The 16,546-nt window shown below is 47.6% G+C and overlaps 2 protein-coding genes across 2 annotated transcripts in view; both read left to right on the top strand.

Annotated features, from left to right (window-relative positions):
- The window catches only part of PINX1 (PIN2 (TERF1) interacting telomerase inhibitor 1), a 65,211-nt gene extending 55,570 nt beyond the window's left edge, over window positions 1-9,641 (top strand). Inside the window, exon 7 of the mRNA XM_033145162.1 lies at window positions 9,554-9,641. Coding sequence (XP_033001053.1) covers window positions 9,554-9,574 — 21 coding nt within the window. The 3' untranslated portion in view covers window positions 9,575-9,641. The remainder of the gene's footprint in view (window positions 1-9,553) is intronic.
- SOX7 (SRY-box transcription factor 7) lies at window positions 1,860-10,574 on the top strand. The gene is given in 3 exon segments (XM_033145158.1): window positions 1,860-2,153; window positions 2,156-2,299; window positions 9,554-10,574. Coding segments are annotated over 3 exon segments (1,134 nt in total). The 5' UTR covers window positions 1,860-2,059; the 3' UTR covers window positions 10,450-10,574.
- Window positions 10,575-16,546: the final 5,972 nt, after the last annotated feature.

The raw sequence follows: 16,546 nt of genomic DNA on the forward strand, positions 1-16,546 counted from the left end.
TGCACCCTTCCTCCCATTTTGTTTCCTGCTTTCAGAACCCCCCCCCCCACACACATATACACAACCTTTGCTAAAATGGAACCATCCAGCTTATTTGGACTACAACTCCCATCAGCACCAGCCTGCCTCCTGGGAGAGTTTTCATCAGCAGAAAACCTTGCCCATGTTCTAGCAACTGATGCAGAACAGGGTGTGGCTGATGATAGCTCAGGGGGGGGGTGAATCTAACAACATTGAGCCTAGAATCATAGAATCTTAAGAGTTGGAAGGGACCCCAAGGGTCGCCAAGTCCATTGTCTTGCAATGCAGGAATCTCAGCTAAAGCGTTCATGACAGATGGCCATCCAACCTCTGCTTAAAAACCTCCACGGCTTGGAACGGCTTAGGGAGCTGGGTATGTTTAGCCTGGAGAAGAGAAGGTTAAGGGGTGTATGATAGCCACGTTCAAATATATAAAAGGATGTCATATAGAGGAGGGAGAAAGGTTGTTTTCTGCTGCTCCAGAGAAGCGGACACGGGCAATGGATTCAAACTACAAGAAAGAAGATTCCACCTAAACATTAGGAAGAACTTCCTGACAGTGAGCTGTTGGACAGTGGAATTTGCTGCCAAGGAGTGTGGTGGAGTCTCCTTCTTTGGAGGTCTTGAAGCGGAGGCTTGACAGCCATCTGTCAGGAATGCTTTGATGGTGTTTCCTGGTTGGCAGGGGGTTGGACTGGATGGCCCTTGGGGTCTCTTCCAACTCGTAAGATTCTATGATTTCAGGTGAGATTTCTCTCCCGGCCCTCCCTGGAGGTGAGGGAGACTGAACCTTAGACCAATTTCCAGCTGAAGACCATGTCCCAAAGTGAAGACCAAGCTCTGTCTCTGTCTTGGGATTCCTGCATTGAACAGGGCTAGACTAGATGCCCCTTGGCCAACTCCGTAATTCTATGATTCTATGCATGTTGTAAGAAGAGTGTCAAAATGGTTAGAAAATGTTCCCAGCTCTAACTATCCAATTTTGCTCCATGGGGGGGGGGGCACACCTTTCTTTCATGTTCTGAATCTACGCCAGACCAACAGTGCTGTGTAATTTGAAATCTTGCACAGTTCTGCTTCTTAGGACTATAGTTTTCATTCAATAAACAGGTACACAACACTCTGTACATGCCCATAGTCATTCTGGGGCTGAGGGATCCAGTGACCTCTGGGTCATACTAAGCCTCGGGAGATGGAGGAGGAGGAAGAGATTAGCGTTTTGCAGAGCATCCCTTGCCAAGCTCTTCTTGTAGGAATCCTTCCGCAAGGTGGTTTCCTCCATTTCGAAGGATCCAGAATCTCAGAAACGGGTTTCTCCCCACCCGCCCATAATCTTGGAGGAGGGGTCAGAAATTGAGGTGGGTTGCCTTTGCTTTTTTATGTTGGTTCTAATGGGCACTGGAATAGATGGGGAGAGTTCGATTAGAATTGCCACCCTCTTATGTGAAGGTGTGAGGATTCTCTGGGGCAGCTCAGAGGTGGTGAAAAGGGACTCTGCACCTGCTCAGGGGCACTGTCCCTGTCCTCCTGTCCTCACAACTGGATGTGTTCCAGAGTTGAACCCAGTCAGTGAAAACGCTCTGCACCTACTCAATGGCACTCTGCACTTGCTCAGGGGTACTGTCCTCCTGGCTTCACATTTGCCCTAATAAAACCCAGCCCGGCTGTGAAAAGAGCGCTCTGCACTTGCTCAGGGACACTCTCCCTCCCGCGTCCCCCACCCACTTAATGGTTGGAAAGGAAGCTGCCCGAGCCCTGGAGGCCCCCCGCGTCCCATCTCCACGCCTCCCTCCCGACGGCGCCAGGCCCTCCTACCCCTCCCCGCGTTCTCTTCCTCCGGCGAGGCAGGCAGGGCGCGCCCGAGGCGGAGCCGGTCCCTCCCCAGGCGGCCCGGGAGGAAGCTCATAAATAGAGCGCGGCCGGGCGGAGGAGGGCGCCTGTCGGAGCCTAGTGTAATAGATAGAGGGGGACGCCGCCCGCTTGCGCGCCCGCCTGCCCGGGACTCGCCGGTTCGAGACCCGCCAGCTGCCCTCCTGGTATGGCTTCGCTGCTGGGTTCATACGCCTGGTCCGAAAGGCTGGAGTGCTCCGCGCTGGAGCTGCCCGACGGGGGCGCAGCGTCCGCCGGCGCCGTCGGAGGGAGCCGGCCCGAGAAGGGGCCCCCGAAAGCCGCATCCGACGCCCCATGAACGCCTTCATGGTGTGGGCCAAAGACGAGAGGAAGCGCTTGGCTGTCCAGAACCCGGATCTGCACAACGCCGAGCTGAGCAAGATGTTGGGTAAGGCGGACGCGGGAATGAGCGCGCGCGCAAGGAGTGCGGGAAAGAGCGCATCTCGCTATTCGAGGTTTTTTTTTTTTTTTTTTTACTTTTTAGGTTTGATTACTTTTTAAGTTTTAACATTCGGTTCTATGTTTTTAGATCCCACAGTTTGCTTTGCGGGCCGTCTGATTTGGCCGGCGCTCTGTGCGTAAAAATCGGTTGAGGTTGCCGGGGTGACTGCCCAAAGGCATTGAGATCGCGGCCTTTAACAAGGAGGAAAGGCCTGATCCTGCCGCAGTTCAGCTCCTCTAAGCCCGTTGAGGTTTACTTGGTGGTCCGTTCCCGAGTTCCCATCAAAAACATCGATAAAAGAGCCCTCGGTTTGGCTGTCGCTTTGGAGTCACTGCGGACTTTGGAGTGATGGGGTTTGGTCTGCGCGCTCAGGAGTCGCTCGCTCCGAAGCGGGTCCCTTTCCAGTGGAAGTTCTTAGGTGGGGAAAATCTATCCGGATTATTCGTCAACTGCGGTTTGCTCAATCTATCGAATCGGGGCCCTCAGAATCTCGGAATCGGGAAAAGCCGGTGAAAAGGAGTCGAGTCACTTTCTTTTTCACAAAGTTAACCGATTTCGTCATCTTTCTTTTAAAAAAGTGGGGGAAAAGGTTTCTGAGAGCGCGAGGATGGCTCTCCCCCCCCCCCCACACGCGTCTCCCCATTACTATTTTTGCTTAAAACTGCTTTAAAACCGTGCGAAAGTTTAAAAGATGCCTCCCTAACCCCCCCCCCACCCTCGCCAAAATAAAATTAAAGCTAAATAAATAAATGACCGTGCCTTTTTATGATAAAGCTCACCTTTGCAAATAACCCGTTGGGAAGAATGAGATCAGTTTTCCCGGAATAAAGGTGGGGGGAAAGTCCTAAAGTTTATTGCAAACTTGACGTGTCGCAAATGCACACAATAAATCCGGGGGGAAATGTTCTTTAGCTATGTTCTGTATTGTTCTGAAAAGTGTCAACGACCTAATATCGTACATATTTTAGGGGAGGTGCTTGGAAAACTTTGAAAGCTCTATGATAGGCGTCTTTCTCTTTTCTTCCCGAAGTAGTATTAAAGGGCAGGAATAGCCATATGTAACACCACTTTAATATTTATCTAGGAAATTAAATTACAGCTTTATTTATTTTTAAATAAATAAACAGGGCAATTAAATTTGGTTTTAATGTTTACAGCACACCAAGAAGAATACTGCTGGATTTTATTTATTTTTTAAGGAATGAAGGATATTTAAATCAGGTATAACTAAATCAAAAACAACACAACAGCTGTGATGTACCTATTCATATCTGTATATAGTCATTGTTCTGGGGAAGTTTTTAATCCGTGGTATTCTAATGTATTTTAATATTTGTTGGAAGCCGCCCAGAGCGGCCGGGGAGACCCAGCCAGAGGGGCAGGGTAAAAATAATAAATTATATTATTATTATTATTATTTATTTATTTATTTAACTATGAGTCCTCAATTAAGCAAAAAGGGGTCTCCAAGCCACTGGCAACATATTTAAGAACATAAGAAAGAGTAAATTATTATACTGTAGACACATTTACACAGAAACGGATTCAGTGATATTTTAAAAAATAGCCTACACAAATCAACTCCCAATGACAGCAGCAAGAACAAACAAAAAAACGCATTAAGAACAAGAACAGCAGTCACGTCAGTCAAAAGTCTAAGGAGGAAAAGGTAGCATCTCCATGGTTTTTGTTTTTTTGTTTTGTTTGCCAATGGAGGGAGCACTACATGTATATAAATAATTATTTATCATCCTCCTAGTCATGTTCTACATAAAAAGTGCCTAAGCAATAAACTGTGCTAAAACATTTTTTTAAAAAAATAATAAAAATAAAAGTTCAACCGCAATAAGGCCAAACAGTACTTATAAAATAAGGCAGCGCGAACAAATTCGACACTAAAGCAATTCAGCACATGATCCCTTATCAAGCACCAAATACCAAGGTTTGTTACACCCGCAAGCGCTTGATCTGAATCCGTTCTCTGTCTGGGACACTTTCCCTTTCAAAACAATAATTTATTTACAATAGAAATTGGGATAATTTAAAGTCTTATTGTGTGTGGGGAAAGTGGTAATGAGTAGCTAGCTTGCAGTTCCCAGAGTGGATACTCTTGTTAAGTTTCTGCACCTCTGGATGTAACCATTTAAGCAGTTGTCCTAAGTTTATGTGTCCGTTGAAAGCACTATTCCACTGAAAGGCTGCATGTAAGGTTCAGTCAGAACCAGTTTTAAATAGTAGCACAAGGAACTTTTAAATATTTGCATCAGTATTTCAGGTTTGCGCTGTCTCACCCTGACCGGGCTGACTTGGACATAAATGCCTCTGATTTCAATTGCATTTACTTCCAAGTAAGCAATGCTTACTTGGAAGTAATGCAATTTGAAATCAGAGGCAGTGATTTCTAAGTTACATATTATGTAGGTTACATGTTACATATGTTACATATTATGTATTATTTCTAAGTTACATATTATGTAAGGTTACATGTTACATATGTTACATATTATGTATTATTCTAAGTTACATATTATGTAAGGTTACATGTTACATATGTTACATAATTATGTATTATTTCTAAGTTACATATTATGTAAGGTTACATGTTACATATGTTACATATATGTATTATTTCAAAGTTACATATTATGTAAGGTTACAGCCAGACTTGCTACCGGATTCTGCAGGGGGAATCTGCAGGAATATCTGTCCTTGGAAACTTTTTCTGCCTGTGATGCTTTTCATTTGATTTCTCAAATGCTGGAAATTCAGAGGACGCACATTTTCTTGGCGATCTTCATAACTATACAGACCTCTGCCCACAAGTGAAGAACCTTTACCTGTAAATTAGGCTGCTGCCCCTTTCTCCCCAACCTTCCCAGATTTGCAGTACCCTCTTGAACAGGGGTCAGTCAACCTTTCCAGCCATGGGACGGTCCACAATCCCTCAGCACATGTGGGGGCTGGACTATATTTGAAAAAAAAATATTATGAACAATTCCTATGCCCCACAAATAACCCATGAGATGCATTTTAAATAAAAGAGAGCCAGTGTGGTGTAGTGGTTAAGAGCAGTAGTCTCGTAATCTGGGGAACCGGGTTCGTGTCTCCGCTCCTCCACATGCAGCTGCTGGGTGACCTTGGCTAGTCACACTTCTCTGAAGTCTCTCAGCCCACTCACCTCACAGAGTGTTTGTTGTGGGGGAGGAAGGGAAAAAGAGATTGTTAGCCGCTTTGAGACTCCTTCGGGTAGTGAAAAGCGGGATATCAAATCCACTCTTCTTCTTCTTCTTCTTCTTCTTCATTCTCAATCATGGTAAAATACACGCTGATTCCCGGACCGTCTGTGGGCTGGATTGAGAAGGCAATTGGGCCGCATCCGGCCCATGGGCCTTAGGCTGCCCACCCCTGCTCTTGAAAGATGCTATGCTCACATATCTGAAGAAGTCTGCATGCACACGAAAGTCATGCCAAGAACAAACTTAAGTTGGTCTCTAAGGTGCTACTGGCATAAAACTATTTGTGTTTTGTTTTACCCATTGGGTTAGTTTCATTTAAGAGGCGATGCATTGAAATTAGCAGACGCGGCTTACTTGAAGGGTCCATGAATTTCATTGGGAATTCTTTCACTAAAACATACTTCAATACAACCCGCTTTCCAAGCATGATATGAATGAATTTATTTTTACGGTCACAGACCAACTTGCTAAATCCAATAATACAAAAATAATACAATAATATGGCCTAAAAATTGCCATTTAAGGTCCTGATTCATAGCGATAACACCACTTGTTCTCCTGAGCTTTATGCTTTCCCAAGCATGATTACAGCAGAGATTTATATAAAGTTCTGCCATATTAGCGGTTCCGCATGAACCCCTTCCTAATAATTCCTGCCATGGCTTTTTCTTTATAACAGCTGCTACGCTCTGCCCTTGACATTTCCCTCAAGCATCCGGCGTCATGACCCCAAGATCTCTTTCCTGTTTAATCGCTGCCAGTCAGTGTATGTTTTCATTTCGGGTTTGGTTTTATTTTATCCACTGTGGACCACTTTGCATGCTCAGGGTGCTCAATCTCCTGAAGTCCATTTTTGCTGCCTGTTCCCCCAGTTTGGAGAGATCTCTGAGGGGCTCTTTGTGGTCTGTTCAGGGTTTCGGCTCCTGAGTCACCTGATGTTTTCTGCAGACCTGATTCCCTCACCGTTCAACCCTCGTTCTGCGCTCCATCAACGCTGTGTACGGAGGATCAAGCCCCAGTAACATCTCTGCTCCGAAGGAAATTCCATCAGTATGTGACATACCTTGGAACACTGGGAATTCGACAGTTGTTGCTTTTTAAACAGATCCCCCAGAGTCTATGACCAGGCACTCTATGCTGGTGATAAATGATGCATGCTGGATTTCATCTGCATTCTACATTACTTAATTTGCAGGTTCTAGAGGAATAGCTGCGCTGGAGCAAAAATTGCAAATGGGCCTCAGCAGTTAGCAAGGCTTTCATTTCTGTTCCATTACCCATTGGTAGACCGCTTGCTATCTGAGATCTCGGAGTGGTTTGCAATAGATAAATAAGTACAAACACGTAAGTGCCATGAAATCCATATTATTATTATTAAGGTGTAAATCAAACGATCTGCCAAACAAAATATATAAAAAACACCCTTGCGCAGAAACACAAAATTAATACAAACACAAAATCGATACAAAAACCAGAGAGCCTTACAATGCAACGTAATGCAAAATTCAAACAACATAACACGCAATATTCACATGACCTCTCGACCTCGCACACTATCCGTTCCTTGCAACCACTGTCCTCATTTGCAGAATCCTTCAAAGGCGAGTGGAGGGTTGGGACTTTTGGAACATGTTTCTTGACCTGGTGGGGGATCTGTGGAGGGTGACAGGATGGCAGGAACTGGTGTGGGGTGTGAGGAATAGGACTCCCACGCTGGTTTTTTCCTCTCCCCTGTAACTTGATGCAGAGCAGGCAAAAGTTCAACAGGTGCGTCTCTCTTCCTGCTTCTCCATGCCCAGCAAATTCTTAGTATGTTTATCATTAATAGAACTATTTATTGATGCCTTCACACAACAGACTCATCAGGGGCACACAACGCTAATGGAAAAGAAAAAAATTAAAACCACATGGCAATGCAAAAGTGGTTATACTAATAATAAAACTGCACCTCTTGAAATCGTGCCTGTGAAACTGTAAAAGCTGCTCACAGACTCTGGGTTGTGCCTACCATTAGTCCTGCTCAGAGTAGACCCATTGAAATAAAGGGAGCTCACGTTGCCATGATTTGCATTGGGCGGCAGCTTGCTCTGCTATGATCCGGTTCTGCAGTCCAGAGTCCGGGGGAGAAGAAGGATCTTGGGGCGGGGGGAGTAACAAAGTGTGGTGCTGATAATGCCAAGGTTGTAGGTTCGATTCCCGTATGGGACAACTGGGTATTCCTGCACTGCAGGGGGTCAGACTAGATGATCCTCAGAGTCCCTTCCAACTCTACAATTCTATGATCCTAAGCAAAATTTGATATTCCTCCCTCCTCCCCACCCCTGGGAGCATCGCTCGGCATTTAAAACATCGGGCTCAGATTTAGATTGGATTTGCATGTTTCAGTGGGTTGATCGTCTGTCCTTCACCAAGTTGTTGTGCATAGTAGGAACACAGGCAGCTGCTTTACGCAGAGTCAGGCCACTGGGTCCATCTAGCTCAGTATTGCTGACACTGACTGGCAACAGCTCTCCAGGGTTTCGGACGGGGAGTCTCTCCCAGCCTTACCTGAGCATACATACTAGGGGAATGAACGGGGATCTGCCACTGAGCTGCTTTCGAATTCTCTTTCGAATACATCTGAGATGCTGCAGATTAGAGTGGCCGAAGGTGCGCGAATTCACCAACAAAAGCTTTTGCTCCTTGCGAGGAGGAGATGCCGCCTCTTGGCATTTCCTTTTCCCTTCCTTGACGCAGCAACACTCCAGGAACAAAAGTGCTCTCAACCCACAAACCTGTTGATTACATTTGCGCTCGCTAATTAAATTAGCCCTGATCCGGCTATAAATACGCTGGCCGTCTGTTGCAGAATTATTTCAGATTTATCTCTCGACCTTCATCAATTTTGCTCCCTTCTGAAATTCTGGATACACTTGGGTGTCGAGAATGAGATGTTGGGTGATGGCAAGAGCATGCTCACTCAGGAACATTTAGATGTGAAGTGGGTTTTAAGGGGCCCCATAGGGGGTCATCGGTTTGCTCTGAGGCTGCTGGCACACTTTGCTACCATGGCAAGTGGAAGTGGAGTATCCTCGGTGATGTCCATTGAGTTCAATAGGTCTACTCTGAGAGCAGCTAGTGCTGGACATCACCCTGTAAAGCCTCAAAGTTGCATTTCCCAGTTTGCCAGGGGTGTGCAAAGAATCGCCTCTCCCCATAGGAGCTGACCCAGACCCTGTGATCATTCTCTGAGCGCCTTCTTTGTGTGCCCTCTCCATGAGAGGGCCGGGGGGGGGGGCAGCAACACATGAGCCCGGGCAAAGGCTTTGATCAGGTGCCACACAAACCCCTTCCACATTTGTAAGAACTTGATTGTTTAGCACCTGTACTTTGGAACTCCCTGCCACTTGAGATCAAGCAGGTGCCTTCGCTTTTCTCTTTTCGGCACCTGCTAAAAACCATTCTTATTTAGACAAGCCTATCTGGGTGCTTAGGAAGTTGAGGTGATTTCCAGCTCTTTTGATTTTTGTACGTTTTTAAGTATGGCTGTGAATTTTTCTCGGTTTTATTTCATCTTTTCGTAAACCGCTTTGAGGGTTGTTGTTTTTTTAAGAAAAACAGTCAAGCGGTGTATAAAATATATGAAATAAATGAATAGGTGCACCAAACGAGCTGAATCATTATTATTATTTATTAATTTGTGCAGAACAGACAATGTTAAATGCGTAGCATTGGCGGTGTGACATAAGCCGAAACTTTAAAATGATCGCAGTCCTCTGTCCCGACCAGCTTACAATCTCTACGCCAACAGTCTGACTATAACAGGCACATAGAGAAGAGGACTGGAAAGGGAGTCGACGTTAACAGGGGGTGACTGTGAGCCGGTGTGCCGAGTCCAGCTCATTGCAGTGCATGCTTTGCTTAATTTCCTCTGTGTGCCGTCCTTAAAGGGATTTTTCCCTCCTCCTCCTTTCTCTCCCCGCAGGCAAATCCTGGAAGGCTTTAACCCTGTCCCAGAAGCGTCCGTACGTGGAAGAGGCCGAGAGGCTTCGGGTGCAGCACATGCAAGACTACCCCAACTACAAGTACCGGCCGCGGAGGAAGAAGCAGATCAAGCGGATCTGCAAGCGAGTGGATCCGGGTTTCCTGCTGGGGCACCTCTCCAGGGACCAGGACTCTGTGCCGGAGAAACGAAGGTGCGGCAGGGCGGCAGGAGAAAAAGACGGGCAGGGTGACTATTCTCCCGGTCCGGTGCTGCCCAGTCTCGGGAGATACCGGGAGGTCCAGAGCACCGGCGCTGGTACCCCCATGGACACCTACCCCTACGGCCTGCCCACCCCTCCAGAGATGTCCCCCTTGGATGCTATAGACCCTGAGCAGAGCTTCTTCTCCTCCCCCTGCTCCGAAGACCCTTGCCACTCCAACCTGCCCGGGGCCCCCTACTCTCTGGAGTACGCCAGCGGCTCCCTGCAGTGCGGCCGCCCTCTGGGCCACATGCCCATCTCTCAAGCCGCCCACCCTGCTTCTTCCGTTTGCTCGGCTCCCCCCTCGTGCAACTACTACCCTCCTCCGTCTTTCCACCCGGCCATGCAGCCCCACGGCCTCCACCCCCACCTGGGCCAGCTGTCGCCTCCTCCTGAGCACCAGAACTTTGACAGCCTCGAGCAGCTGAGCCAAGCCGAGTTGTTGGAGGAGATGGACCGCAATGAGTTTGACCAGTACCTGAACGCCCCCGGACACCCAGAGCCCGGCGGGCTGGTCGTCAACGGGCACGTCCAGGTGTCTCAGGTGCCGGGCGGCTCCCATTCCTCCGAGACCAGCCTCATTTCCGTCCTTGCCGATGCCACGGCCACTTACTACAACAGCTACAGCGTTTCTTAGGCCTGCGGGGAGATATTGGCTCCGCAGGCTGACCGAGGACAGGCTTTGGGGTGTTTTGCCGGACGATAAAAAAACCTGTGGGCCACCTTTGGCCTCTCTCTGCCCTTTCTCCTCAGGGTTTCTCTCCCCCCCCCCCGTCTGATCTGAAATCACCTTGGACGTTGCCTGGTAGGCTTAAGGACTTTGTCGAGTGCACCTAACATCTTAACTTCAGAAAGGCCTTTTGAAAGTATGAAAGTTTAGTTTGAAAGGCCTTTTTGGTTCCACTTCAAAGGGCCGTGGGAACCTTTTGATTGACGGCCAGAGCATCTTAATAGGGAAGCATCCCTGTCTCTCCCATTGGATCGAAGTGTCTGCTCAGATTTTTTTAGGGTGATTGGAGGGGCGGGGGGGACAGGACCTGATGCTCCACGGGACTCTTTGCCACAATAGGGGCCAGAAATGCTTGGGGCTGCCCACGTTGGATTTGCAAACTGGAGTCGAAGATGGAGAACTCAAAAATGGCCTCTGTGTTGATCTGAGCAGTTTCCTTCCCGCCCTTTAACTCTCGCCCAGGCAGCAGGGGAACAAAAATAAATCTGGAAAGTGAATCTGCTTGGCTTGCTCCTCTTGCTTCTCTAGGGTGGCAATCGCCTTAACCAAAGATGTTCTTGGGTGTAACGCCTTGGAAGTAACTCCTAGGCCAATGGTGTTTTGGGGGGGCCTGTGTCCCTCCAGCTGTTGCTGGACACATGCACCCTTGTCCCCATCAGCATGGCCGGTGATCGGGGATGATGGGAATTGTATTCCGGCAACATCTGGAGGGCCAAAGCTTTCCCCCTCCCTGACCTAGGCAGCCCCTGTTAAACGGAGTGTGGTTTGTGCCTTGGTACCATCAGGCAGGGCTGGATCTACACCAGGGATCAGCAAGGTTTATCTTGCCTGGGCCAGATCGGTCCCGCGGAGATCCCTCCGTGGGCCAGATCGTGAGTGCGCGCCCTGCAATTTTTGGTGTGTGCGTGCCCGTGATTTTCGGCGTCTGCGGAGATGCGATTTTTGGCACCACGGAAGCGAGTCCACACACGGTGCTGTGCCGATTTAGCACAGCACGCAAGCAGGCAGCTCGGGGGCTGGTCAAACGGCCTCCGCGGGCCGCTTCTGGCCCATGGGCTTTAGGTTGCTGACCCCTGATCTACACCGACATGTTAAATGTCATTTCCACCTATTGGAACGATATTAGAGATGTCATTCTGAAACGACACAGGGCATACTTGTCAATTAGAATGTTTTCCACCTTGTTTCCTGCCCCGTCACATGTAAGTAATCCCCGACTGGTTGCCGGTTGCTCCACTCCTCTGCTCCGGTATCGCATTTTAATTCTTCCTCCCTCCCTCCCTTCTTCAGTTCAGGGGAAACTGAACACTGCTCCTCGAATACCATTGGAACGGGGTGTGTGTGTGTGTTGTGTGTTGGAGTTTGAATGCAGTAAAATAAATAAATAGGTAAAACACTACATGGGGACATAGGAGCAGCGTTTCACCGATAAAGCAGCAGAAAACGTTTAAAAACTAAGTGATAAGAAGAAAGACAAGGCAATGATGTGTTATGGACGTAAAACATAGAACGTCATGTGTCCCTCTGAGTCATCGAAACCATTCCTTAATGATCCCTTGACATTAAAAATCACGAGTGTAGATCTGCTCCAGGTCTTTGTAGTGAGAGTCTTGCAAGAGGTCTATGCTCAGATTTCTGCCCTTTCATTCCTTTTTGTGGGGCTGGTGTGGGAAAGTTTCTCAGGTTGAAGCCAGAAATAGCCCTTTAGAAGGGTTGAAAGGGATGGGTGTACCAGGACATTTCTCTCCCCCCACCCCACCTGCCACCAATTACAAAACTTCTTTTAAAAATGACGACAGTAGGACGAATATTCACACCAATACCTCTCTCTCCCCACTCCATAAAATCTGTCCATCAGTCTTGCAATAACTCCTTTGTAGATATGGACTTATTTGAAAGGCTGGTCTAGCACCTATATTTTCAAACTCAGGAGCGTAGTTCATGTGGAAAGCGGTCAGGGTTTTGTTGTTTTTTAGGGGGGGCAGGAAAGATCCCTGAAAATGTAGCTGTTTCACCCCTGGGAGAAAGTTACAGGTATGTAGCCGTGTTGGTCTGCCATAGTCAAAACAAAATAAAATAAAAAAATTTCCTTCCAGTAGCACCTTAGAGACCAACTAAAGTTTGTTCTTGGTGTGAGCTTTCGTGTGCATGCACACTTCTTCAGATAAGTGTGCATGCACACGAAAGCTCATACCAAGAACAAACTTAGTTGGTCTCTAAGGTGCTACTGGAAGGAATTTTTTATTTTATTTTGTTTTGACTCTGGGAGGAAGTGCATGCTTGAGTGATAAGTCATCAGGATTGCTGATCCCCAGAGAGGCCTCACAGCAGCAGGAAGAGAAGGGATACGACAGGACTCCTCAATGATGGGTGCAGCGTTTCTAAAAATAAAAAAATAAAAATGCAATAGTGCCACCAAGTTTCAACATGTGCCCTGCATCTTGGGAAACACAAAAATCCCTTAAGTGTGTCTTGTGAAAGGCAACCTTTGCATCATGGGGTTGTTGTTTTTTCCAGAGCAAGGCTGAAGTTGATTGACTTCCAGGTATTTCGGTCTTCTACGCCCGCATCTGCAGAATGACTAAGCTGCACAGGGAGAATTTCACTTCTAATGCTTCGCGCAGGATCCTTCCCTGGCGAAAGGGTCCCACACAGGCCTTCTCCATAACGAGAAAGCAAAGAGACAGAGAGAGAGAGAGAGCCCTGTTGGTCTGGCCCAGCATCCTGTTCCCAATGTAGACAACATGAAGCCTACAAGCAGATATTGAGCATAATACCACTCTCCTCACCTAGTAGCTGTGGTTATTCTTTGACTCCAGTGCCTGGCATTCAGGGATACACTGCCTCTGAACTTGGAGGTTCTGTTTAGATAATCAGGCCTTTGAGACGTCTGTCCTCTGTGAATCTGCCCTAAGCCCCTTCTTAGGTTCTTCAAGTCGCTGGCAATGATGGCAAATAAAAGCAGTGAATTCTCCGTGTTTTCTGTGCCTCGTGCAGAGAAGCATTTTATTTTGTCCGCCAGGAGTCGACTGCTCGTCAGCCTTGCTTGGTGACCCCCAGATCTCATCTGGGAGGAGGAGGAAGCAAATTTCTCCCTCTACCCCAGATTTCTTCTCGCCATGCATACTTTTTATAAACCTCTGCTTACATTTCATCAACAGAAAGTACTGAATTAGGGTATTTTCAACGGGGACTAGTGCTTCAGAGCAGACCGTTTGCTAGGCAAGGTGAAGTTTGGATGTTCTCCAAGAGCTCTGATAGAAGTGACCTGGCGACCATCCAACTGTCTCCTCTAAGATTTCCCCCCCCCCCAAGACAGCTGCCCAACAATGGCAACAGAGAGAAAATCCCCTCTCTCGTAACGCCACAACTCATGGACATCCAATGCAGCTGAACGTTGGAAGGTTCAGGCCGGATAAAAGGAAGCATTTCTTCAAGGAATGCCATTGTTAACCTTTGGAACTCCCTGCCACAAGAGGCAGCCGTGGCCACCAACTTGGGTGGTTTTAAAAGAGGATTAGACAATTTCATGGAGGAGGGGAGGGCTACTAGCCATGGCTACTAGCCAGGATGGCTGTGCTCTGCCTCCGCAGCTGGAGGCAGCAATGCTTCTGAATCCCAGTTGCTGGAAACCCACAGGAGGAGGGAGGCCTCATGTGCTCAGGTCCTGCTTGCAGATTTCCCACAGGCATCTCACTGGCCACTGCGGAGTAGACAGGCCACTGTTCTGACCCAGCCAGCTCTTCTGATCTTCTTAAACTCGCCTTCCCTGGAAGCTCCCAGTCTTCCAAGCCAGCTCATTCCATCACTTAATGCAGGCTTCCTCAACCTCGGCCCTCCAGATGTTTTGAGACTACAATTCCCATCATCCCTGACTGCTGGTCCTGCTAGCTTGGGATCATGGGAGTTGTAGGCCAAAAACATCTGGAGGGCCAAGGTTGAGGAAGCCTGACTTAATGCCTCTCTTGGCAGCGACGTTTTTGCCCAAACCTTTTAATCCAAATGTAACTTTTGGGGGGACCTTTTTCCACCCACCACAGCTCCTGTGCCTCTGGAACATCCTTTTTCAGTATGGAGAGGAGCTGTTGTCTCATCTCCTCCTGCATCATTTTTATTTTGTCCTGGTCAGCATTCATTAAATTAGATGGTAGGGTGACAAGCAAACCACTCCCTGATCCGCCACTCTGGGCCATTTGCACACCTGGTGAAACGGCTCTTTGTAGGCCCAGCTTGGCAGATCAGGTCAGGGTGTGGCTTGGAGGCACTCCTCCAGCTTCACATTGCTTTGCACGACATTCCAAGATGCCATGCTCTCGGTGTGGCAAGAAAGAGAGAGGTCTCCATGTCCCGGCCATCTGCAGCAGCCATTGTGTTGCAAATCGAACCATCCCATTCTTCTCTGAATCTAAACCAGGGTTTCCCAAACTTTGGTCTCCAGCCGTTGTTGGGCTACAACTGCCGCCATCCCTAGCTAGCAGGACCAGTGGTCAGGGATGATGGAGACTTTAGTCCAAAAACAACAGGAGGCCCAAGTTTGGGAAACCTAGCAGGGCTCCTCTTAGTTTCTTAAGGCTACAAACTGGTGCATCCGGGAAAGGGGGATAAATTTGACTTTTTCATTTTAACAAGAAACTACCCCATTTGCTCCTCTTGAACCAATATGCAAACTGAGACGTGTTTGTCCTTCGAAATGTGCAAGAGTTTGAATTTTGCAGTGCCGCCCCTCAACCAAACAGTCTCTGCGCTGTTGCATATTTTAGGGAAAGTGCACACAAAATGCGCACCTTAGCGAAAACAACATACAAAAACACATTTTATCGGGGGAAACAGCTTGCAGAAATGTGTACCAGTTACAGGTGGGTAGCCGTGTTGGTCTGCCATAGTCGAAACAAAATAAAAAAAAATTCTTTCCAGTAGCACCTTAGAGACCAACTGAGTTTGTTCTTGGTATGAGCTTTCGTGTGCATGCACACTTCGTATCTGAAGAAGTGTGCATGCATACTTCTTCGTATCTGAAGACGTGTGCATGCACACGAAAGCTCATACCAAGAACAAACTCAGTTGGTCTCTAAGGTGCTACTGGAAAGAATTTTTTTTATTTTGTTTCGAGAAATGTGTATGTTAGTCAAAAACTGGATGCAAAAATGCGCCCATTCAGAGGAATTGGCACCGAAGTGCGGATGAATTTTCATGAGGAATAATTATTTCAAAAATTCAAATTGCTGCCAATGGAAAAAATGAGAAACTGAAAAGATCCCTCCGGTCCTGCTTTGCACAGTTTCATTTTGTGGTGCACACGTGAGTTGTGCACTGAAAATGCTTGTCTTTTAAATTGGAACTTAAGGAGGGCAGGCAAATTCTCACCCTGTCTCTCTAACAGGGACACCTCCCATGTAAGCAGCTATGTGCTGGCAGCCTCTGTGGTCCAGCCTCTCCAAAGATTTTGCCATTTTGCAAGACGAGAAGTTTTTGTCCTTGTTTCTTCCCGCGATCCGGAGACTGCTCCCACACCGTTGCAACCCCACAGGCGTGAGTGGGAAATACGATAGAGTAAATGATTTACGGCCCCGTCTTTAAAACTCGCCACCCAAGTAAATGTGCGTCGAGGGTGTGGCTACACAAGCGGCTTGCTCCAGCAGACTAAAATTCAGGGGGCCTTGAAGAAATAGTGTGTCAGTTTTGCAGGCTGACACTGGCAGTTGAAAAGTTCAGCCGTTTCAGGTGCTTTGTGATTCACTTTGGAGGCTGGCTATTCGGAGAGCATATTCTCAGAGACGTGATTCATTCGTGTCCTCCAGCGCTGAGCCTTGGCTTTAACGAGATCCCCTGACTGTGTGAAATTAATTAATTTAACAGCCTGTTCCGCACACGCACGCACACACCCAATTAATCCTCGACGTTTCACATCCAAACATCTTCCTCGTCGCTGGCACAAAGTCTCTGCAAAGCTTTGTTGGAAAGGATTCCACAACCTCACAATGCGCTGGTGTTTTTATCAAACTAC

This window comes from Lacerta agilis, chromosome 3 (assembly GCF_009819535.1).
Source record: "Lacerta agilis isolate rLacAgi1 chromosome 3, rLacAgi1.pri, whole genome shotgun sequence".
Lineage (NCBI taxonomy): Eukaryota > Metazoa > Chordata > Lepidosauria > Squamata > Lacertidae > Lacerta > Lacerta agilis.